The 25,280-nt window shown below is 36.3% G+C and overlaps 1 protein-coding gene across 4 annotated transcripts in view; it reads right to left on the reverse strand.

Annotated features, from left to right (window-relative positions):
* Positions 1 to 3,965: 3,965 nt before the first annotated feature.
* nipa2 (NIPA magnesium transporter 2) overlaps positions 3,966 to 25,280 on the reverse strand; it is a 42,914-nt gene continuing 21,599 nt past the window's right edge. For 2 of the 4 annotated variants that reach the window (XM_028800030.2, XM_051927048.1), the window contains exons 3-7: positions 18,270 to 18,416; positions 13,312 to 13,368; positions 12,755 to 12,845; positions 8,094 to 8,254; positions 3,966 to 5,570 (exon numbers count right to left, since the gene is read on the reverse strand). In XM_028800030.2, the coding sequence (XP_028655863.1) occupies positions 4,927 to 5,570; positions 8,094 to 8,254; positions 12,755 to 12,845; positions 13,312 to 13,368; positions 18,270 to 18,408 (1,092 nt within the window). In that variant the 5' untranslated portion in view covers positions 18,409 to 18,416 and the 3' untranslated portion in view covers positions 3,966 to 4,926. Of the gene's footprint in view, positions 5,571 to 8,093; positions 8,255 to 12,754; positions 12,846 to 13,311; positions 13,369 to 18,269; positions 18,524 to 25,280 lie in introns of all 4 variants that reach the window. The other 2 variants (XM_028800027.2, XM_028800028.2) reach the window with 1 other exon arrangement.

The raw sequence follows: 25,280 nt of genomic DNA on the forward strand, positions 1-25,280 counted from the left end.
CAATTAGAGATTTCTAATTCGGTGTTGTCTAGTCAAAATGTGATCTTTAGATGTTTTATTAAATTTAAATCAAACACATGAGGGGCACTTCAGGTTAGTTCAAATGTAACTGCAGGCATCTCTGCTCGGGAGAAAGTTTTTCATTTTTCTTCTCCAAAATGTCAATCTCCAATTATGCTTTAGCTAATCAAAAATTTATATTATAAATATAAAAACATGAATTGGGATAAAAAAAATTAGCATGGGCCATTAAAATTGTCATATGTGTGAACATGTAGCTTCAACGTTAAAGATGCTGATATGGCTCCAGAAGAGAGTTCAGACTTCACTGTTAAATAATGCAAAGCTCTGAAAAAAATGGATACAAGGCTGACTCCGAAACGGAATTTCTGTTCACCTTGATATTTCTCTACTATGGTTTACACAAAGGACTTGCAATTTTTTTGCCCTACTAGTCCGTCAAGACATTAAACTGTCACCTTGCCACAGATGTCCCTATTAAGGAATGTGAATAAAAACACTTAAAAGTTTAGCAATCTGAAGCTGAAAACTCTTCAGGAAATTAGAAGAAAAAAAAAACCCAAACACACACACCCAGTTGTGGACGGGTCAAGCGCATCTTGTGCCATTTCAGCAGCCGTATGCGGTGTTGGTTAAAAATGAAGAGCTGCCTGATGCACGAGGGTCTCTCAAATTCAGAATTTCAAACTGTTTCCCTGTGTTATAGTTCCCCATTTTTTTTTCTAGATTTACTTTTTATGGCTTGGTGCTTTTCTTTCTTATATTAAATGAACAATCCTTGCATTTGAGGACAGTGTAGTCTTTCTCCATGAAATTTGCTGTAATAGGAGGCAAGCACAAATGTATGTAAACTAAGAATTATGCTCTGTGTTTTGTAAGTAAGCTTTATTCAGGCAAATACTGCTCACTCTGTCCATCGTTCAAATTCCCTCTTACTTTGGCCTCATTTCAACATCTGAATAAGGGGTAAAGGGCTAAAAAGCATACCGAAACAGGCAGAAGCCATTGCTTGAGACCAGACCAGCTTCTTTAGGATCCACTTTGAAACGACCATGCTAGTCTTTTGAGTGCAGTGAGAAGGCAAGAGCAGGAAGTAAAGAAGTGACTTGGAATAGGAAATACGAGAACGCATGCTGCACATTTGAAACCCCATCGCCTAGCGTTTGAGCATACAACAGAATAACTAGTTCTTAGTTATGTTACAATGTTTTACTATGTACTAATATACAGTATAGGTATAGAGGGGTCTATTATAACCTCCACATGCTAAATTGTAAATGGAGTATTCTGACTACTGACTAGTTCAGTTTATGATCCGTCTTGCAGTTGGAAAGACATGGAGGGCAAACAGTTTCAAACCGTACTGAAAGTATTGAACATACTTGTAGCGGGGCTACATAGTTAGTGTTGTTAAATGTCAGTTCTAAGTGCGTTGTTTCCATTGTCCCGTTTGCTGTTTATGTGTGTGTATCAGGAAATGCCGTCCCCCTTTCAGCCTCTAACCTGGAAAACACCTGTTCTTAATTAGTCAATTACAGCCGTCACATGGACTATTTAAGTAATCAGAAAGAAGAGAGGAGAAAGGAGACCATTCGTTTTCAACCACATATCAACTTACTTGCTGTTTTTCCACATCGCGCCTTTGCACCAGTTTGTTTTTCATTTTGCCGGACTGCTTTCATCCTTCATCTGCTGAGACCCCAGGGTCGATTTGCCATCCACCATACGGTGAGGTTGTTCCATTTGCCGGGAAAATCAAACGACATATTTACCACTAGTTCAGTCATCTGTATTCAGGACACTTTTTATAACCGGACTCATTCAGTATATCATTCATTTTTGTTATTCGTGTTGTGTGTTATATGTTACAGGGGCAAGGGAGGGTTTTCTTGTATTTATATATGGTGGTGTCTCATTGTTGATGTGGTGGAGGGATATTTATATTTATATATGTTTCTATTTTTGCATTTGTCTTGTGGTTTCATTTAATCAGTTTATTTTTACATCATCTGCTTTTTGAGTGCTTATATTTACATCGTCGATTGTGGGGGGAAAAGTGTAATTTGATAGAGGTACGGCTTGATAGTTAGATTCATCTCAGTAAATTATCCAGGCCACAGGTCTTGGAGGTGTAGTTGCCGGCTGGGTAAGGGGTCGGCCGTTACATACTGATGTACTAAAGTGAAACTTGTGTAAGTTTGCCAAAGAGAAATAACACAACCAAAAAGTAACCAACGAGTAACATGAGAAAGCTAAGATTATAATTGTTATTCTGCATGTGTAATAGCTTTTTATAATTTTTGTGATTTGTTCCTTTTTTAAACTTTTACTAGACCTTTTAAAAATACACTTTATTGGACTGAGTAATGTCTTTTGTTACTAGTTTGACTCATACTGGATCTTACCTTACGTTGCCAACGCAGTAGCAGCTCGACTTTGAGAAGCTAGAAAAGACACAGCTATGGTTCTGGAGGCACAATCTGGTTCTTCTGACTTCCAGGGTTCAAGAGAATACACAGAAAACTGAAAATTGAATCTGCTGGATTCCATGTAAATGTTTACACTATTGTGACCCTTCATACAAAATGTTGACCAAATGTCTTAGATTTTTAACATCCCTACTCTCTACATTCCTCATCCCCAAAGACTACTGTGTAGCCAGGGATTACTGGTGCCTGTAAATTGACCTCAGTGCCCTAGAACGGAGCCTATCCAGGGTTAGTCCCTACCTTGAGAGCGATGCAGCTGGGATTGGCTCGGAATGCCCAAGCCGACGCCCCTTGACACCCCTGCCCTGCCTATGAACCTGAAGTGGATGAAGCAGGTTTCAGACTCGACTCTACCAGCACTGAAATTCACACACAGCTCTAGCAGACTGCTGATGGTATGGAGATGCTTTCCAAATCCTGTAGTTATTTCAAACAAAGCCATGCACCAGCGGGCCCCACTTTTGCCCTCCATTAACTTTTCTGCACTCCTTGGCTTTCACCTTGTGCTACCATGAATTAAACATGCTCAAATGTGTCACAGGCTACCCCCCCATCAATGGTTCAATAACCACACCAACACAAGTTTTGCTCTTAATCAAATAATGAAGGAAAATTTTCCCTTTGGGGACTAATAAAATACTATGTAAAAATAAGATATTTTAATGGAAACAAACAAAGAGTAAAGAAAAAAAGCAATGCTATGGATAATTAGACACAAAGTAAGATGCCCTCCCATGTAAACAGCAAGTGCGTATCGGGTGCTCAAGAGCACAAAGGCTTTATCTTGAGAAACTAAAACAGAGTATTGTTTATTCTTCTTATAGTTTGATAACTCCTTATGAATTAAAAAGAAAAAAAAAAAAATCAGGAAATTCAGCCAAACTGATCTCTCAGGTTTTCCTCTCAAAAGTGGCACATACAGTTGTAAGGCCCCTCTCTGCCTTCGCTTACCTGCCATCCTGCTGCTGCTGCACTAGCCATGTCTGTGAAGGACTTAGCAATGGAACCAGCACTCTTGCCTGTAATCTTCCAAATACTCTGGGGATCCTTAGCATCTGTTAAATAAACAGATATTTTAGCAGTGGAAGTTAAGCCGCTATAAATTATGAGTTTCAGTTGTTTTGGATCAATTTTGCAACAGGCATAAAACCAAACTATATTTTCATAAACTATAAAAAAGTTAACCGGTTCTGCAAGGTGCTCTGTGTTATTCCTTTTGATTTTCATGAATGCTCTATGTTTACACATGTCTCACACAAAACAGTCAAGAAATTTATTATGGTTTACCAAAATTATGCAAGATCTATAAAATTAAAATGGAACAAAGTATACCTTTGTTGAGAATAAATAAAACTAGAACAACATATTAGCTATGATGATTTGTTTGTTATGCCCCCCAAAAAAAAAAAAACAGGAAATAGTTAGACAATTCAATGCATCACCAAATAATCAGTATTTCATTTTTTAAAAATTGTATTTAATCAAGAACTTTTACTGCGCATTATTGATTCTTAAATAAGAATTTCACTTAAAATATTCAATCACATAACAATAGTGAATTCAAATTGCATATATATAGTAAATAGATTGCTCAAAATTGTAGTTCATGTTTTACAAGTTGTTGATTTAAATAAAAAATATATATATATACGCAACCCCATCCTTTTCTCTGTAGAGATCACCACATCCAAGTAAAACTCTTATTTATATACTCATTCACTGGCAAAATGCGGGAATACACTCGAGCCCATCATCCCAAGGCCAGCAAAACTCTCATTTTTGTTTTACACCCCAAATTCTGCTTGCACAAGTGATATTAATTTCTGTGCTTTTAGAAGATGCTAATACTTGGAAATTCTTAATTTTATTTTAAGCACAATTGTAGTAAATTACTTTAGAACCTCATACACTGAACATACTAAAAAAGTGAAATTTCACAAATTTCTTGCTACAGACAATCTTCTTGCAAGACTTTCAAAGCAAGTATATATTCCCAAAACGTTATTTGTATACTGTGACAAGGGAGCTTTGATAGTGAAGACCTGAAAATAAAAGAGTTGAGCCAGGTAATATATAGTTCTTCTTTTTGTACGGTCAGTTTTTCATTTTTTAAATTAATATCAAATAAACTAGTGATGTACATCATACTGAAATCAAACATGTGCAGAGAAATGTTTAAACATAAATGAGTGGTGCCTAATGAACGCTTTTAAGTAGAAAAGAAAAACAAAAGAAAAGGCAAACTAAAACATAATAATTAGTTGGTCCATCTCCATTCATACATTAAAATAATAAACTGATTGTCTTTGTTTCAAGCAAATGTGAAGAAGTCACTAGGAAGTAGTAAAAATGCTTCCAGGCATGGGATCAACATTAATTTTGCAGTGGACTTGTGGTTTTACTTCAAATATGCAAATTAGACTGCGGCCACAGTGCCATTTCTTCTTGAAACATTTTCAGAGTGCAATTCCAGTATTCCCTCCTGCGACTCTGTTACATTATCATAAAGTTCATAAGCAGTGTGGGATAACACTCCATTGGCAGATGTTGTGGACCGATCTTCTTTTCGTACTGAAAGAGGCAGGTTAGCCAATGAAAAACTGACATCTTTAAAGGCATGAAGCAAAAATATGCCCACAATTATAGTAAGAAAACCGCTGAAAGTGCCAATGATGTCATCAGTGCCCATATGTCGCCATTCTTTAAACAGAATGGCAGAACATGATAAAACAGATGTTGTGAAGAACACGTAATAAATAGGAGTCACAAGTGAAGTGTTGAAGATATCCAAAGCCTTATTCAAGTAGTTGATCTGTGTGCTTACACAAGATATTAGACTTAATAAAAAAATCCATGATAATGGGTGCCTCAGAACAGGTTTCCCTGCAAAAAGTTCTTTAATGGTAATTCCCAAACCTTTGACACAGGATACAGACAGTGCTCCAATCACAGAACAAATGGTTATATAAACTAGGATATTCGTTTGTCCATGGCGAGGTCCCACGACAAAAATTAAGATCAAGGCGACAATGACTACAAACGTAGCAAATACCACAAACCCTAGGAGAAAACAAGAACATTTTAGGATTACTTTAGTAAAGAGGTTACATTTGTAACAACATGAATAAATAATTACCACAGTTCTATTAGGCCACAGCTTAATCCACCAGTTTAAAAGAGTAATTTTCCCAAATACCTTTATGTAATTCCCACTCCCTCTCTTTGTGACTATCTTGAAACTTTATTTACATTAAGTAATAACATTCAACCAAAAAGTAACTTGAGCACCTAAAGGCAAGCATTGATTAGCCCATTATCAACAGGAGTATCTACCAATATAGAAATACAGGTAAAATTCCATTACAATGAATATCTTTACAATGAAATTTTCATTACAAGGAAGTACAGTATTTTTATGGTCCCGACAGTTTCCCCATATGATGAGTCTATGGAAATCTTGTTACAACGAAGTACATTCAGCAGATACTTTCATTACAACGAAGTGCCCAAAAGACATTGAAATGCCTAAATCCACATAGCAGTTAGTTCTGTGGTCGCAGCTCAGTTGTGCACAACGATCCCCAAACAGAAACATTGCAAAAAATATTTTCTTTCTTTGAACTTTGCTCGTACTGTTTTTTTTTTTTTTTGCTGTTTTTGTTTTCGGTGGTTTTCAGTGATAACTTTTACTTATTGCTCGTCAACATTTGAAAAACATCCATTGGAATTTAACTCATTGTCACCCTCCTATAGAAACGGCAGACACAAAAAAAATGATAACAGTTCATATTAGAAAAAAAAACTTTACATTTTTGCAGCTCTCGATCGCAGCAAAAAGAAAAAAAAGATGTTGCCGGTGAATTCGGAATTTTGCAGCTCTGCTGCATCTCTTTGCCAAAGTAAACAGAAAAGATCTCGATGGGTGATGCAAGGTACATTGTAAATGCAGGTAACAGTATTACTTGACCACTAACATGACCACGACCCTGCCTGACTGCTGTGTCTGTGTATAGCAGAGTGGCAGACCCTGCTACAATAAATAACCCTGCTGTTCCTGTTTGAAGCTGTATAAAGCTGGTTTGGCTAAAGTACTGACACTCAGCCTCGTGTTTTGGGGTGCAAGACAGGGACTTCTAGCGCGACCCCGATCTTTTAGGATTCGCTTCTGTGGCGCCTCACTGTACCACTGTGAGCCTGCTGTTGCCCTGCCCTGGAAACGGACAAACAGTCTTACACAGACGCGGTAATCACGCTTCGGGGCGCACTTCAGAGTGACGTTCCCGTTGGGTGGGGGGGATCCCAAAAGAGTTCAGAAACCTTACAATATGAAGAAGAAGAAAAGGATGATTCGGTTTCTGATTGATAACTGTGCTGCCCACAACATGCTTCCACATTTAGATAATGTTCGCATTGAATTCCTCCCATCCAATTGCACAGCAGTGCTTCAGCCATTGGATCTGGGCATCATTGGCACCCTGAAAGTGTATTATCACAAGGAAATGATGAGAAAAATTCTTGTCAGCATAACTTGTAGACAGGAGAAGATTAAAATTAATGAGAAAGAAGCTATTGAAATGATTGCAGACGCCTGGATGCAAGTTAAAGAAAGCACTACAGCAGCAAATACAGAATCTCATTACAACAACATTTTTTTTATGTCCCTGGCAGTTCATTGTAACGGAATTTTACCTGCACATCAATTGGGGGTCATTGGAGCAAATAAACTCTTAAAGTGAAATAAAGATCCATCTTTAGGGAAAAGAAAACACTGCAATCAATTTTTACCCTTGCATTTCCTGCTCCTTTAAAAAATCTGGGGCTCCAAATCTGACATTCTGTCTCATTGTATTCTCCCCTTTTATCTGTGATTTACTGCCCTTGGCATGCAGATAGACTGATATTTTCCATTGCTTTATACACTGTACATGTCAAAGATCATTTTTTTTTTGTAAAATTTCTTTAGGATACAAATGTAGCAATAATTAAGCATATTCCTGTCTTCTTTCTCAGGTATTTTACTTAAGCAAAAATACTTGTTTTTTGTACCATGGAATATAGAGAGTTTTGAATTTAAACATCAGCTGCAGTTGCACAATAAATTAGTTATATACAGTGCATTAATGCAATATTCCAATAAGACACTCATGAGTTATCTAGGTTATTACCTTATAATATAGAAATATACAGTGGTCCGCAAAGGTCTGGGTTGAAAGTCTAGATAATCAAAATTACCTGGGAAAATAACCACGCAGAGGATTTGCTATTTCTCATTTTAAGTAACTAACTTTTTATTCTGAGTGTACGTTATTGTACTTGAACGTGTCATTGTCATTTTATTGACTGTTTAGTCATCTAGATCTATACTGTATCTTCTTTAGAATAACAAACTGAACATAACTGTGTACTACATGAAACATAACTATCACTATTAATGCTATAGCTACGCAGCAACACCCTGGAAAAAAGCTGCTCTTTAAATGGCACCCCAATTACTTAAATTTCATCATTTGAAACTGACAAGTACTAAGGGAGCAATGATTTAAGTATTCACTTTCAACTGGCTACATCTTTTAAACCGTTTACCTGGATCTGCCAATTTACTATTCATATCTTCCAAGTTTTCAACCTCCTCTTCTTGAGGTGCATGAATAACCATTACAGTGGACCCCAGGATACTGAGCAGGCAGCCAAGTTTACCATGAAGATTTAACCTCTCATTGAGAAAATAGGAGGACAAAATGGCACTAGAATGAGAAAAAAAATCTATTAAATAAAATATATGCTTAAAAGCAAAGATTAGTTGTACAACTTGTGCAAATAAACTTCAACCATTTAGGTTTTTCACAATAACCACAAAAAGGAATAGCTTCATTTAACAAGAATTCTCCTTTTGTCAATAGCCTAAAAGCCAACTATAATTTAAAATGTTACTTAATTGTACAGTCTTTCCTAAGCTCCCAAAACAATGCGCAAATTAATCACTTCACACATCAACTCCACTCCTGCAGAACACACTCTGCAGTCCTATATATAATGCATGAGGTTTTAAAAACATAACAGGCTAAAATAAAACAGAAATAAAGACACCAAAAGTGTAAACTATTGAACAATATGTAAACATGTGAACAAATTAAAGACATACATAGAAATATTCATACATAATTCATAATTCAGAAAGAGCCAAGAAAATAAATTGGAAAAATTAGTATACCAGAAAACCTAAAACACAGAGTTTATCCTATGATCCAAAAACTGTATTTAAAAGATTCTACACACATTACTGAATTTTTGTGGACTGCAATAAAAAAGCAGAAGTAAATAAATAAAGAAAATACAGATAGTGCTGGTTGTCCTTTTGGAAGCTTCTCTGATCTTGAGAAAGGTTCTTTGGAGTGCAGCCACAGTGACCATCGGGTTTTTGGTTACCTCTCTTACCAAGGCCCTTCTCCAATAACTGCTCAGTTTAGCCAGGTAGCCAGCTTTAGGAAACATGTTTCATTTAAGAATTATGGACACCACTGTACTACAGGGAACATTTGATCCTGTAGAATTTTTTGTAGCCTTACCTAGATCTGACCTTGACACAACCCTGTCTCTAAGCTATGCAAAAAAAATTCTTTGACCTCTTGGCTAGGTTTTTGAACTGAAACACATTGTCGACTGTGGGACTTTCTATACACAGGTTTGTGTGTGCCTTTCCTAATCATCTACAGTCCACTGAAATGACCATAACCAGACTCCAAACAAGGTGGAGAAATATGTTAACGATGACCGACAGAATGGGATCCACTTAAATCAAATTTGTATGTGTCATAGCAAAGGGTCTGAATGCCTGTGTCAATCAATGCATTTACATGCACTATAATAACCTGGTTATTCACAGATACCTGATTTCTAAAATGTCATGTAAACTCATTCCAGTTAGAGAAATCAGGTCATTGGCCCCTGAGAAACCTGATTAACAGAAGTACATTCTCTGTAAATAATCTGATTATGTGGCCATGTAAACACCTAACCAGATTAATGTTAAAGATTTTGTAGTCTGTGTATGTCCATTGTCAACATAGAATAGACGTGTCCACAAAATAAGTTTCCAGAGGCAAATGTTCAGATGATTGCATTATTCCTTTTCCTGTGCGACTTTCTGAACTTGAGCTTTTGAGTGCCTTCACCACATTGTGCCACTCCATCAATTGCCTTTTGTTGCTTATACCATTGCTTAAGCCACCAAACAGTATGCTTTTCCATGCTTCCACTTCACTGAGCAGGACCTCCATTTCACAATTGCTGAATTTTTTCTTTTTAACGCATTCTTTTGCCATTCTCTTTTAGCAAAACCCTGAACGGAAGGAACTATTTATATTGATTTACATATTCAAATAGGTTCAATTCTGAAGGAGTCAGGGTGGGGCTGTAGGCACAGGCACGTGCGTTAAAATTCACGTTTATTGGGATTTGTAATGGGAAAGTGCATAGAACTTTTGAAGGTTGTCCAGTTCTTTTTGAATTATTTTTGCTGCCTATTCAGTGTCTGCCATCCCTCCAAGTTTAGTGTCACCTGTGAATATCACAAGTTTACTAACTATACCAGAATCTATGTCATTAATATAAATCAGAAAAAGTAGTGGTCCAAGGACAGATCCCCAAGGAATGCACTGATGACCATACTCTATGTGGAGCATTCTCCTCTTATTTGTACAGGGTGAGCCAAAATGAAGTAACACATTGCGCGAGGTAGAGGCAGTCAAGTTGGTTGGGGTGAGAGTCCTTTGATAGGCAATCCCTTGTAGTTTTCAGTCAGCAACATGACTCTGTCCGGTGGGCACCATGCTTTCAATGTCGAAGCGTTCTTCTAAAACAACGTATCCATCATCACTACACAATGCACATTCCGAACACACTTCCGCATTCCTCCAAACGATGACGTCCCAAATCGTAAAACAATTCTTCAGTGGGTGGCTAAATTTAGACTGACACGTACATTATTGAACAGAAAATCTCTAGTCCGTCCTCAGACTGTACAAATGCCTGAAAACATCCAGGCTGTATGGGCATCAATTTTGCAGTCTCCTAGACGTTCAGCACGCAAACATGTTTCTACCTTAGGCATTTCCAACATGTCTTTGAGAAGTATTTTGAATGAGGACCTTAATTTCTATCCATACAAAATGATGGTAGTGCAGGAACTCACTGAGAGAGACTAGCAGGGCCATAGAGAGTTGTGCGTGAACATTGTGCAATCCGTTCATCGAGATGTCATCGTCATGTGCAGCGACGACACATATTTCCATTTGAATGGTTGTGTAAATAAGCAAATCTTTTGCTACTGGGCTGAAACCAACCCTCGTTAACTTCATCAGAGTCTCCTGCATAGTGAGCGTGTTACGGTTTGGTGCACCATTACAGAATTTGGCATTATAGGCCCTTACTTTTTTCAGAAGGGGGAACAACGTTCACCATCACTTCAGAAAGTTACTTTGAAATGCTAGAGAACTTTTTCCGGGGCAAAATTGGAAGAAATGGTTTGGTGGATACCTGGTTTCCACAGGATATATCAACAGCTCATACAGCGCGGAGATCCATCCGAGTTTTGCAGGAGATGTTTCCAAGGAAGCTGATCTCCTTGAGCGGCGATGTTGGGTGGCCTTCATGTCTGCCCGATACCACTCCGTGTGATTTCTTCTTGTGGGGCTAACTCAAGTCGAAGGTATACACACACCAACCTCAAAACCTTAAAGCCCTCAAGGATGCTTTTCACCACGAAATCACCAATACTCCCCTTGAAATGGCCAAATGAGTCATGCAAGCATTCACAAAATCATCTCGAAGAGTGTATTGCTAATGATGGCCACCACCTTGAAGACATCATTTTTAAAACACAGTGAAAAAAAATCTATTTTGTATACCCTTTCTTGGGTTGTAATGAAATTTATTTTACCTTGTAGCATTTTTTTAGAATAAACGTTTGAAATGTGGTACTTCTTTTTGGCTCACCTTGTACTATTTGTCTCCTGCCAGTTAACCACCTAGAGATCCAGTTTTGTAGGTTACCTCTGATGCCTACAGTTTCTAGTTCCAGAATTAATCTTTGTTATGGTACTGCATCAAAGGTATTTTGAAAGTCTAAGTAAAAAAATATGAAAATTATTTGTTGTCGTCAACTATTCCAGATGCTTCTTCAAAAAAAATATAAAAGATTGGTTTGGCAGGATCTTCCTCTCATAAATCTATGCTGGCTGTTATTTAGTATATTATTTTCACTTAGGTAATTTTCAAATTTATTTCTTATTATATTTTCCATAATTTTCATGGCAAACAAGTAAGATTAATTGATCTGTAATAACCAGGATCCATTTGCAACTTTCCAGTCTTCAGGTAGTTCTCCTTTCCCAAGTGACTGCTCAGATATACCTAAATAAGGGTTTATAAATGATGCCTTTCATTTGTTTCAATACAACTGGTAAAATCCCATTAGTTCCAGGGGTTTTATTAGTCTTCAACATATCGAGGGCTTGAAGCACATCTATTTTAAAGTCCATGAACGCAGAGTTTATTTTTACTTCTGAATTTGGCATTCCACTTGTATCTTCCTTGATGAATACTTGGGTGAAATATTCCTTGAATTCATTTGCTATTTCCTTATCATTTTCAATGGTTCCTCCATTTGTGTCCCTAAGGTTTCTTAACTTCTCTTTTATCATCCTTTTACTGGAACATTACTGAAAAAAAATCACTTGCTGTTTGTCTTGGCTTCACTAGCAATTTTTATTTCAGTTTCTCTTTTGCCGTTTTGAGTTTTTTTTTATCTCACTATTATTGGCTTTTTTTCTAGTTTTCTTGTACAGTGATCTTTTCAGTTTAACTTTTTTAATAATGCTCTTATTTATCCATTTTAGCAGATTTTTCAAATCGGTTACTTTTTAAGGTAATGAGTAACCTAATGCAATACTTATTTTATTGAGGTAATAATACCTGCATTATTATTATTCCAGCAGCACTATTTGTAAAGGCAGGAAGCACATATACTGGGTCCTTTGCAGGGCTCAATCGCACAGCCAAGGAGAAAAGATTGTGCTAAGTTTAATCTGGTAGCAGAAACCTATAAATAAAGTGTCAATTAGACCTAACAGATTTATAATATACAAGATAATGATCACAGGTGTTATGTTTATTTTTGGTTTCACGGTAGCCTATGATGGCTATAATTTTATAAATGTGTGGCAAACAATTCAAAATGTACATACCTTACAAGAACACTGAGAGCACCAAGTGGAGTAACTAAAGTTGCTGGAGCAAAGGCATAAGCAGCAAAATTAGCTGCTTCTCCCATTCCCACTGAAACAACAGAAACATCCTCAATGAATCAACAGAGAGAAGTAAATGGATAAAAGTTTATATGCAACCCAGGGTAAATTCCAAAGAGGACCTCCAATGGGCACCATACAGAAGGGGGTCTAAATCCCCTACTCTGGTTAAGTCATTTGAATATGCTGTTATATTTATATACTGGACCGATATTCTATGACTTAATTGGCCAACTACTCTGCAATATTGTTAGTTTACTTTGCAAGATTTATAGTCTTCTGCTGCATGTTTATATGTTCATCAAAAAAATTGTTGAAAGAACTGTTGAATTTGGGTAGGTTTTATTAACTCCAAAAACATAATATTAATAAAAATTAAAAACAAAATAACCATGGCTAATCCTTACATTTGTAAGTAAATAGGATGCACAATGTTTTGAACATTCTTATACTAAAGCATTCTATATAAATTACAAAAGCACAAGTTTTATACTTACTAGATAACAAGCCTGCCCACCAAAGCCACTCTTTAAGATATGCATGACCCCCTTGTCCTGTAAATAAAAAAACTGAACATTTTAATTTTAAGAAAATAATTGTTTTATTTATTTCTGCCGTAATAAACACATGTACATGTAGCAAGGTATTCAAGCAATCATAGACTACAAAAACAAAACGGCAATGTACTACATTAATGGTTATACAGGTAAAATTCCGTTATAACGAACTCCCAGGGACTTAAAAAATATTTCGTTGTAACGAATATTTTGTTGTAATGAGATTCTGTATTTGTCGCTATACTGCTTTCTTTAACTTGTATCCAGGCGTTTGCAATCATTTCAATAGCTTCTTTCGCGTTACTTTTAATCTCCTCCTGCCTACAAGTTATGCTGACGAGAATTTTTGTCAGCATTTCCTTGTGATAATACACTTTCAGGGTGCGAATGATGCCCAAATCCAATGGCTGAAGTGCTGCCGTGCAATTGGGTGGGAGGTATTCAAAGCGAACATTATCTGAATGTGGAAGCATGTTGTGAGCAGCACAGTTATCAGTCAGGAGCCGAATCATTATTTCTTCTTCATTTTGTGAGGTTTCTGAACTCTTTTGAAACCCCCCACTCCCCACCCAACGGGAATGACATGCTGAAGTGTGTCCTGAAGCACGATTGCAGCGTCTGTGGAAGATTGTTTGTCCGTTGCAGGGGCAGGGCAATAGGAGGCTCACATTGCTGCAGTGAAGCGCCACAGAAGCAAATCATAAAAGATCGGGGTCGCACTATAAGTTCCTGTCTTGCACCCCAAAACACGAGGCTTAGTCTCAGTACTTTAGCAAAACCAGCTTTATTCAGCTTGAAACAGGAACGGCACAGTTATTTATTGTAGCATGATCTGTCACTCTGCTATACACAAACACAGCAGTCAGGCAGGATCGTGGCCAGGTCAGTGATCAAGTAATCCTGTTACAGTATCTGCATTTACAATTTATGTGCTCCTAATCTTGCATCACCCATCGAGATCTTTTCTGTTTATTTTGGCAGAGAGACGCAGCATATCTTTGAGCCTGCTGTTGCCCCGTACAGATGTGGAGATTGCACTTCGGGACGCTCTTCGGCTTGCTGTCTAGTTGGGGGAGGTCCCAAGACAGTTTACAAACTTCACATTTTCTTGAACGAGTGCCACATTAATAGGAATGTTTCTTGAACGAGCATCACTGAACCACATAAAAACTGCTTTTTTGATGTCTTCAAATGCAGCAGTTCACATACGTTTGCAACCCGAGATTTTTCTACTTTTTTTGCTCTGTCTTTCAAGAAAGTGGACAGTGTCGATGGCGAAATTCCGAATTCACTGGAAACGTCTTTTTTCTTTTTGCAACAAATGAGGGCTGCAAAAAATTAAAGTTTTTTTTTTCTCTAATATGAACTGTTATCATTTTTCAGTGTCTGCCGTTTCTATAGGAGGGTGACAATGAGTTAAATTCCAATGGATGTTTTTCAAATGTTGACGAGCAATAAGTACAAGGTATCACTGAAAACCGCAGGAAACGAAAAAGGCAAAAAAAAAAAAAAAACTAAAAAAAAAACGTACGTGGAAAGTTCGAAGAAAGAAAAAAAATTACAGTGTTTCTGCTTGGGGATCGTTGTGCACAACCGAGCTGCAACCACAGTACTAACAGCTCTGTGGATGATTCATTCAAGCATTTCAAGGTCTTTAGTGCACTTCCTTAAAATGAAAGTATCTGCTGAATGTACTTCGTAGTAACAAAATTTCTATAGACTCGTTTCATATGGGGAAGATGTCGGGACCATAAAAATACTTCGTTTTAATGAAAATTTTGTTGTAAAGATATTCGTTATAATGGAATTTTACCTGTATTCTGTTTCTGTGCTGTAAACATTTAAATACTGCTATTTGTTGAGGCACAAAGACCATATCAGTAAATGTTTGTCTGTTGTGCATGCAGAAAGGGATCTAGTCACTTAATGTTTGCATGCATTGAAACAGGGAAGAATGAAGACCAATAGACCCATTCAATGAGCAATATGCAGCAAAACAGCAAGAACTAAGAGCCCCCTGAACACAGACGGCTTTTAATGACAATTAAAAATGAGCACAGCAGACACGCTAGCAAACAACACTGAATAATCAAAGGCTGCAACTACTTTAGCATCAGACCAATTAATTAGTAAATAATGGATTAATTAAACAATTAGAACACCTAGAAATGTAGAATGAAAATCAAGATAAAAATATTGTTAAAGAGAAAAAAATACATTATTCTCATATAACTGCTTGGTACATTTTAATATATATATTTTTTTACCAAACTTAGATTTCTAATTTCTATATTGTTCCCAAAACAAAGAACTTGGGAAATAACACATCACTTAATTAGCCCAGGAGTCCAATTAAAAACAGAAGCTGGTTGGAACAAAAATCTGCAGCCACAGTGTGCCCCCAGGGCCGAGGTTGGGAAACACTGGTTTAATGCATGTACATAGATTAAGTCCTTGTTTAATACATTGAATAAATAATCCTATTCAATTGTATCAAATGTTTTGTCTGCAAAGACAGCAAGACTTTTCCAGACCAATCTGTGAAATAATATAAGAAATTATTTTGTTATATTTTTCATAGTGTTGGCCAAAATCTTAATATCTGTGCTTATTACAGATATTGCTCTGTAGAAAGCACATTCTGAAAGATTTGCATTTTTATTCTAGCAATCAGAAACCACATGCTGCATACATATACTTAAGTACCTCGCAATCCATAAAAGGATTATTGGTAGGGATGCTCTGATCGTATCGGGCACCAACCTAAATCTGATGATTTTCACTAAAAAAAGATTCGATTGGTGATCAGTAAATTGGCCAATCACAAGAACCAATATTCTTTAACCCCTGCTTTTCTAAGAATTACAGTAATTTAGTGGCTGTGCTATGCAAGGTGTTACAGTAGTTGAGCCATCATCATCTGTAAATACGTGCTGTGCTCTCTTCTACTGAATTGAATTAAATTCCTTTATTGTTATTGTATGGTACAATGAGATTCAATATGTAAATCCTCCATAAATGTATTTACCTATAAAATGACAAAATAACAACAATAATAATAATACAATAAAAACAATGAAAAATATACAATATGAAAGCATACGTACAATAAATATACTTGTGCAGATAGTGTAAATGGTTCATAAAGTGGCTCAGGTTGTGTAATATTACAACTGTAGTGCAAGTTTACAGTGAGGTAATTGTAATTCTAAGTACAAACAGTTCTAACGGGAGCACTTGATGAGACTGACTGTTTCTGAACCTCGAGGTTCAGCCAGGAAAGACTCTGAAGCGTTTGCCGAATTGAAAAAATTCAAATAGACTGTGTGCACAGCTGAGGCAGCACGTTCTATAAATGTTCTCCAGGGTAGATGCTGTATCCCAATAATTCTCTGCGCTCTCGACGCAGCCCGCCGTAGAGCTTTCTGATCAGCTGCTATAGAGCTGTGATTCCAAAAACATACTTTACTGAATTTCATCATAAAAATGATATGAAGAGCTCCAAGAAGATAATCTAAATTGACTTAGAAGCAAGTGGTCATCATATGTAAATATGCGCTTTCTTCTACAAACAGTTCTACCAGAAGCACTTGATGGAATGATTGAGTGCGTTTAGAGCTCCTGTGATGAAACTGTTTCTGAACCGCGAGGTCCCTAAAGGAAAGGCTCTGAAGCGTTTGCCATATGGGAGAAGTTCAAATAGACTGTTCACATGGCCGAGGCGGCGTGTGCTAGATGCTGTATCCCGATAATCCTCTTTCCGATCAGCTGCTGTAGTGCTGTGATTCCACACTCAGATACAGTAGGTTAAACTACTCTGAGCTGGTGCACTGAGAATAACAACGCTAAAGCAGCTATGGTATTTGGAATAGTCTGGGGATAGTTAGGGATCTGAATCTAAAAAATAAAGGGAAACCACAAAGAAACAGTAGCATTGCTTTGACGCTGGGTGCTGCCAGTTTGCAAAATCAAGCCAAAAGCTTTCATACGCAATGGTTTGAGCTTGCGTGAAAATGTGCGTGGCTTTACGTCAAGTTTAGTTTTTATACATCGCGATGTGAGTGTGGAAACGGGTGTATGCAACATTTTTGTGTGTACGCACCATTTATACATGAGGCCCTATGTCATTAGACTTGCAATAACTATTAACAATATATAAAGGCAACTAATATAGTCTGTTAAATCCAATTGCTGGGGTCCTGAATTGGATGCATAGCAAGAACCAAACCTGAACAACACATCAGCCCATTGTAGGAACAAATCACACACACACCTACATTCATATGTGGACAACGTGCAGCAAAATCTACTGCAGAAATTTTGTTCAAATTCAATATGCTTTTATATTTCACAATGCTAATATCTCTGATTGACTAATTCACTTCTTATTTCTGAGTTATTGTGTTTTCATACTCGCATTCTGACACAAACATCATAATTAAAGCGGCCAAATGACATTCAAAATGTGTAAATCCTTTGCAAGCTCGAAGCTGAAATTTTGACCCTAATATAATCTTTTCTCTTTTATGTAAAACATTATTTAGGCTTACACAGACCAGCAGACCTTCATCATACTGTAGCAGCTCTCAAAAGGAAAAGCTCTAAATGGGATACACTTTGTTACAGTTTCAAAAAAGTTATAATAATGGCAGATAAATAATGTCAGATGAATGGCAGAATTAAGATAGAAATGAAAGTGACAGGTATTAATACGTTAAGAATAATATTTGACAAACAAATGACATAATTTAAAAAAAAGAGTACAACACAATTTGCACAGGAGTATAAAAAAATCAAGTTAACAAATTATTCTAAATAAAAAAATGGTAAAAACCAATTATATATACTAAAACTTGATTGTTTTGGCTAAGCACAGCAATAATTAATTAACATTTTACCTGCTCTCATGGAGCCCTTCTTGGCCAAGCGAAGAAGACCTTTCTTCTTTAGGATAAAGCTCCCTCCAATAAAAAGACTAGAACTGACAGCCAGCACCAGTCCAATATAGAAGTCATATCTTCCACGATCTTGTCCCATTTTGAATACTGAGGTGTTTTTTTCCCCAAAAGGAAAAAAAAAAAAAATAAATCACATCGACAACACCAAAAGACTTCCTGCTTCGCTACAAAATGTTGATACCAGCTATGCAAACCTATAAAGAAAAAATGGGGGGGAAGGGGAAAGTGTTTTATTATCACAAATTTAAAAAATCATAAGTAAGCACATGGAGCACTAGGGAAAGTATTTTTTTGGTGTTGAGGTGGTAATGTTTACTTTTAGAACCTACACACTAGTTGCCTGTTTATCTAAATGAAATTATATTTTGTTAGGAGTGCATCAATTTATTTATTGACAACCAAAGCCATATTAGCCACAAAAATTAATTGGTTTCAGAAAAAAATAATTAACTGCTTTAAAAAAAATAATACTAACCTATGAATAAATTTCTTTGTGAAAAACATTGAACCCTCTGAAAGTATTGATTGTTTTTATGTGATTTTTGAGATTTACAAGTGAATTGGCTTTGTGAAAAGAAAAAAAAATACAAAAATGAAAAATTATTCTTTTCATTACTTTATAGAAAACACACTATAGGTATTAATGATGTATCATCTATACACTCCAAAATATCAATTGGCTGTAGTTTATTATAATATAGTGACATCTTCCCTTGCTTGTGCTTTGCTTAACACTAGAATTGCTGAAGCCTATGAAAAAACTTGTAATCCTGGCCCACCTTAAGTCCCTTTGCACCTCTACCATCAACATCTTTCGTTTTGTAAATGTGTCGATCAGCACAAGCAACAAGCAGACTGCCATCCCATCCCCCCTACCGATGGAGCGCAACTCGAGCAAAAAGCTCACCCAGCTCAAGCCTTGTTTATCTCAGTGTAATGTGCCTGGAGTTGTATAGGATAAATAATATATTGTTATTTGGAACGCATGCATTTCATGGGTATTCCCATGTCTACAAAGATCTATGTAAGTGTAGGATGACAGGAAATGCAAGAAACGCAAGAAATGTTGAACACATACCTAAAACAAACGTTTTTCATGTTTTAGTATTAACGACAATATTTTGACATCGAGTGTATAATATGTGAAGACAGAAGTCCAAATATCAGATAAACACCTTCACAAAAGGTACACGTATAACAAAACAAGTGTGCTTTTATTCAAGAATATAACGGGGGAAAAAAAATCATTTTAGGGTGGATTGTTGACACAACAGATTTGGTGGTCCAGCGGTAAGAACTGCTGACTCATAATCAAGAGGTTACGGGTTCGATCCTGGCTGTTTCTCAGAATTAATGTTTTGAGTAGTGACCTAGTCTTATTGTAACTATTATACAATAAAAACATACATTGAATGCTTTACACATATAGAGCTAGAGTGTATTCTGCACATATGAATGTTAAAGACCCTTTCCCCATTGTGCCCTGGGATCTTTAAAAGGAAGTGACTTGAAATTTTTTTTATAAATTGTGGAAATGCTATCTGAGCCCACAACAAAGATCAATATTTGTTCTAGAATAGAAATAGGTGGAAGTTGAGGAAAATTGAGCAGGTTCTGCTTAACAAAGCCGTTTGAAAGAATTGGAAAAATTGTGTTCAAGAGAAGTTAAATTTAAAGTTTAATTGTATGTAGGATGCAAAAACATTATCGATGTACAAATCTCTAAATGTTTTAATTTCAGACATTTTCTAAGCATTAAATACTGTATGTTTCAGAGGCTAGAAAAGAGTGGGTGTCATGTAGAGGTGCAACAGATAAGAGCTTCTCTGTCTTCCTACATTGGTTCCATATTCTGAGTGAATGAAGGGCAATTGGATTATTAGTGTACTGACGATAATTTGTATTTACTAATGCACAGTGCAGGGAATATAAAGAAGTACTGAAAGACTTTAATTCTACTGCAGACCAGGCTTGTGTATATTCATTGATTTGTGTCAATATCCAGGGGCCTCAAGTATAACGCTGTGCATAGAATTCACACTAAAGCATGGCATACGGACAAAAACAGAAATATGCACATGCACAAAAAAATTCAGATGCATAAATCTGTGCATATGCTAACGTTCAGGTCTTCCGCTACTTAAATCCCGGTCAGAGTGAAATGTAACGCAGGTGCACACGCTTGCCACCCCACCCCATCTCCTCCCAGAATTACGCCTCTTTGAATATGCAAATCAATATAAACAGCCCTTAAGTTCAGCATTCCATGAAAAGATAATGGCAAAATCACAAGGAAAATAGAAGAATTTCAGCAAATACCAAGTGGAGGCAAGAAAAAACGTACTATTTGTTGGTTTAAGCAGTGGTATAAACAACAAAAGGAAGTTGATCAAGTAACATAGAGTGGCAGAAAAACTCAAAAGTTCAAGTTCAGAAAGTCACACAGTGCCCTCAAAAAAAAAAAAAAAGTGGTCAGATATCAAAGTCGCAGTGAAAAGGAGAGTCGTAGCCCAATGTCTGAGTGTCATATGAAAGCTTATTAGGGTACAGAGAAAAAAAAAATAGGGACACAGTGGGGGGAAAAAAAGGTTGAAATATCAACTTTAATCTTGAAATTTCCACTTTAATCTCGTTATTTGGTCATTAAGGTAGATCACCATAAATTTAATCTTAAAATCATTTAATTTACTAGTTTCTTTTACCATAGCAGATCAGTTTAAATACCTAGGGGTAAATATCACAAGTAAACATAAAGCTCTTTATCAACAAAATGTCGCCGTCTGTATCGAAAAAATTAAGCAAGACTTGCATAGATAGTCAACCCTTCATCTCACTCTAATTGGAAGAATTAACGTTGTTAAGATGAATATCCTTCCTAAGCTTCTTTTTTTATTTCAAAACATTCCAATATACATCAATAAATCATTTTTTAAGCAATTAGATTCAACCATAACCTCATTTATTTGGAACTCAAATCATTCACGTTTCTGAAGAGCAACCCTACCATGATCTAAGGCAGAAGGTGGCATGGCTCTACCTAATTTTCAGTTTTATTACTGGGCAGCAAACATACAAGCTATAAAAACCTGGACACAAATAGATGAACATACACAGGCTTGGTCCGCAATAGAAGTAAAATCCTGCAGTACTTCTTTATATTCCCTGCTCTGCGCCCCAATAAATGCAAGTTATCACAAATATACTAATAACCCAATTGTGCTTCATTCACTCAGAACATGGAACCAATTTAGAAAGCATTTTAAGATGGAAAATCTTTTATCTGTGGCACCTCTGCAGGAGAACCACAACCCTCGCAAACATATCTAGTTTTTAATATCTGGAAAAGATTTGGGATTAAATTGCTCAGATATCTTTATATAGACAATATCTTTACATCCTTTGAGCAATTACATTCCAAATTTAACCTTCCAGCTACACATTTCTTTCACTATCTTCAAATTAGAAACTTTGTTAAACAGAACCTGCCTGATTTTCCTCATCTCATACCCTCCACCATGCTGGAAAAAATACTGCTCAATTTCGAGGACTTAGACACCATTTCTGCAATATATAAAATTTTATTAGAGTCCCTTCCTTCCAAAGATCCAAGAGGACAATGGGAAAAAGATCTCTTAATTAATATATCAGAAAAGGAGTGGAAGGTAGCAATGCAGAGTTCACTCAAGCTCCATATGGGCAAAGCATACAATTATTCAACTCAAAATTATGTATCGAGCTCATCTGTCTCACTTAAAACTATCCAAAATATTTCCAGGGCAAGATCCAACCTGCGAACGCTGCAACCAAGCTCCTGCCTCACTGGGTCACATGTTTTGGGCCTGCACCAAATTAACATCATTTTGGACCAAAATTTTTAAGTGCCTTTCAGACAGCCTTGGTGTCACAATCACTCCTAACCCATTAACAGCTGTGTTTGGTGTTCTTCCAGATGGATTTGAAGTGGAGAAGGACAAACAAACTGTGATTACATTCACTACACTTTTGGCACGCAGGCTGATTTTGTTAAATTGGAAGAATCCTAACTCTCCTCTTATAAGTCAGTGGGAAACCGATGTTTTATATTATTTGAAATTGGAAAAAATCTAATTCTCAGAGGATCTGTACAGAACTTTTTCAAAACCTGGCAGGATTTAATCAATAATATTTTAGAATAAGAAGAAATAATTATCTCCGATTTCTTTTTCTTCTTCCTTTACCTTTATTGCCCTATTAAACTCAACAATTTAGGTATGTTTACAAGCTTTTAGTATTACTCCTTTGGCCATGCTCTCCTTCTCAGGGGTGGGGTTTGATTTGTTTTCAATCCTATTTTTTGTAAAAACTGATCTATATGTACGGAATGATTACAATAAAATTAATAAAATATAACAAAAATTTTTTTTTACTAGTTTCTCAAATCCCATCGTGACTAAAGTAGTATGTTAAATGCTTTGTATTCTATGTGTTCTGCTATGTACTCTTTGTGCGTGAAGCACTACATTACGTATTTCTTAAACGGGCTTTCTCTTACTCCGATAGGACACAGAATATATTACATTTGTGATATTACAGCTCTCTGAACAATTTAAATACTAAAATGTATACGTGATATCATTTTCATGATGAAATGAATTAAACCATGTATTAAACATGGGGGCACGATGGCGCAGTAGTAGCGACGAGCTGGTGCCCCATCCAGAGATTGTTCCTGCCTCCTGCAAGATGCTTGCTGTGCTGTGCACAACCCTCAATGAAATAATTTGTCGACATGTCGACTTTATTCTCGACATTTAGGTTTTTTTTCTTCACTGTGGCCCTACTACAATTCCATAGGGCTATACCACAAATAGCATTATAAGTGCAAGTTGCAGTTTTATTATTTATGTATAGAGCTTAGCTTGAAGCAAGGTCCATATTAATGCAATTTGCCTTAATGATGGTTCAGTTGGTAAAGATGTCATCACCAATTTGCATTTGTTTTATTTTATTTTTATTTGGTGAATACTGTATAATGCACCTGGGCTCGAAGTCTTGAAGTAATAGAATTATTACTGGAAGTTGAATTATTATTTATTTTATTGTTATTATTTATTAGTTTAAATATTATGCAGTTTAATGATGGTAAAGTTGTTTAAAACGTCACTTTGACGTGTCAGTGGTCAGAGATTGTAAACATTAACAGAAAGTGTAGTTGGTTTACAAAAAATATTTACTATTTATTCCTTTTCTAAGACATGTTCAGTGCAGTACAACTCTTGACAAGCACCTCTGGATATTTTACTAAGTCTAAATGCCTCTTTGGGTGGTTGAAAATATGTTGTCAAAATTTTAGTTTAAGTTGTTTGAAAAATTTGTTCAATAAAAAGGTTCTATATTTCGACTGCAACTATCATGCAATCTGATTCCTTCTCTTCATTAGTGCCACCCCCTTGAAAACTATCACTTTATGGGGCCATGCAAACCTGGATTAATACTTGTGTGCACATTAAAATGTTTTTTTTTTGTACAATGTACAATTCTCATTACAGTGGAACAGGTTATTCTTAGCCAGTCTACTGCAGTAATTGCAGTGGAAAATATGGTTAACATCCACTCATGTATGGGGGAAAAAATACCGTTGAATACCTTGAAACCGGTATAATTTTGAAAAATACAGTGAAATAGAATTTTGGTCATACCGCCCAGCACTAGAAGTGCCTCAAACCAGTTTGGCAAGTGTTTCTCTGCTAAAGTCTCTCTCTCATCTCCCACACTAAGCCAGGCTGCCTAACTGCTAAGCTTTACCTTAACATACGGTTTGGGGGGCAGGTGTGAAAATGTTCTATCCCCCCATTGGTCTGAAGTATGGCTGTTTGGAACTGGCTTGTATCAGAAGCCTTTAAGTACTATGACGCCCTATTGGCTCTAGGGGTTGGACAGAAAATCTATACATTTGCTCACTCCCTTACTATCTTTCTCTTACCAAATGATGAAGGAGCATCTCACACACCATGACCTGAAAAGGACAACACAATGAAGAGCACAGCTCGGCAGCCATATTGAGACAGGCATGGGGCCTGTTCTGAAGAAAGCTAACCACAAATGATGCCTTAACTAGAGACATTTTAAGTAACTAACAAGTCTGAAACTACACATCAACATTTATCAGGTTGTATGGTTGCCAATATTCAAAAGTACTTTGCATATTGTTATTATTTATGAATATTACCAATAATACATTGTTTAAATTGTAACTTAACTCCTGCTTGTCTTTTACTACACCTAATTGCCTGAGGTTATAGATGCAGAAGGGAAGGTGGGGAGAAGTTACGGTATATACTATAATACTTTATAAACAGTGGTAAGTCTGTGAGATTTGAGGCATTCTGACAAAGGCTACATATTAATAAAACAAAAGGGGAAAGTAGACCAATATATTACTCTACCAAGACAAAACACCTATTGAGGTCTGGATTTAAAGAGCAATTAAAGTCTCCGACCATTATAATTTTCTGAGTGTTCACATTAGAAATAAATGCGAATACTTTTTGGATGAAATTTCGATCATCCATGTTAGGTACATAAATATTTATCAGAATCACTTTAGTATTAAATAAATTGCCCATCACCATGACATATCGCCCTTCAGGACCACATGTTATGTCTGACACTACAAATGGGATAGTTCTGTGATTTTTTTGTATAGCCGGAGTGAAAAATCTAGCCAATCCAATCCCTTTGCAACCAAAACTGGTCCTTACTTACTATGTGAGTCTCCCGTAGAAATGCTATCTTGGCATTTATACCTGTTAAGTAAGTGAATATTTTCTTTTTCTTTAATTCATGATTAAGACCTTTGACATTCCACTTCACAAAGTTCACTGTTTGGTCATAAAAACATTGTTTTTTTTTTTTTGACATTTTGTAGTCTTAAGTTAAGGTAGTACATTTTTACATATGATAGCTCTGACC

The sequence above is a fragment of the Erpetoichthys calabaricus genome, chromosome 4 (assembly GCF_900747795.2).
Source record: "Erpetoichthys calabaricus chromosome 4, fErpCal1.3, whole genome shotgun sequence".
NCBI lineage: Eukaryota > Metazoa > Chordata > Cladistia > Polypteriformes > Polypteridae > Erpetoichthys > Erpetoichthys calabaricus.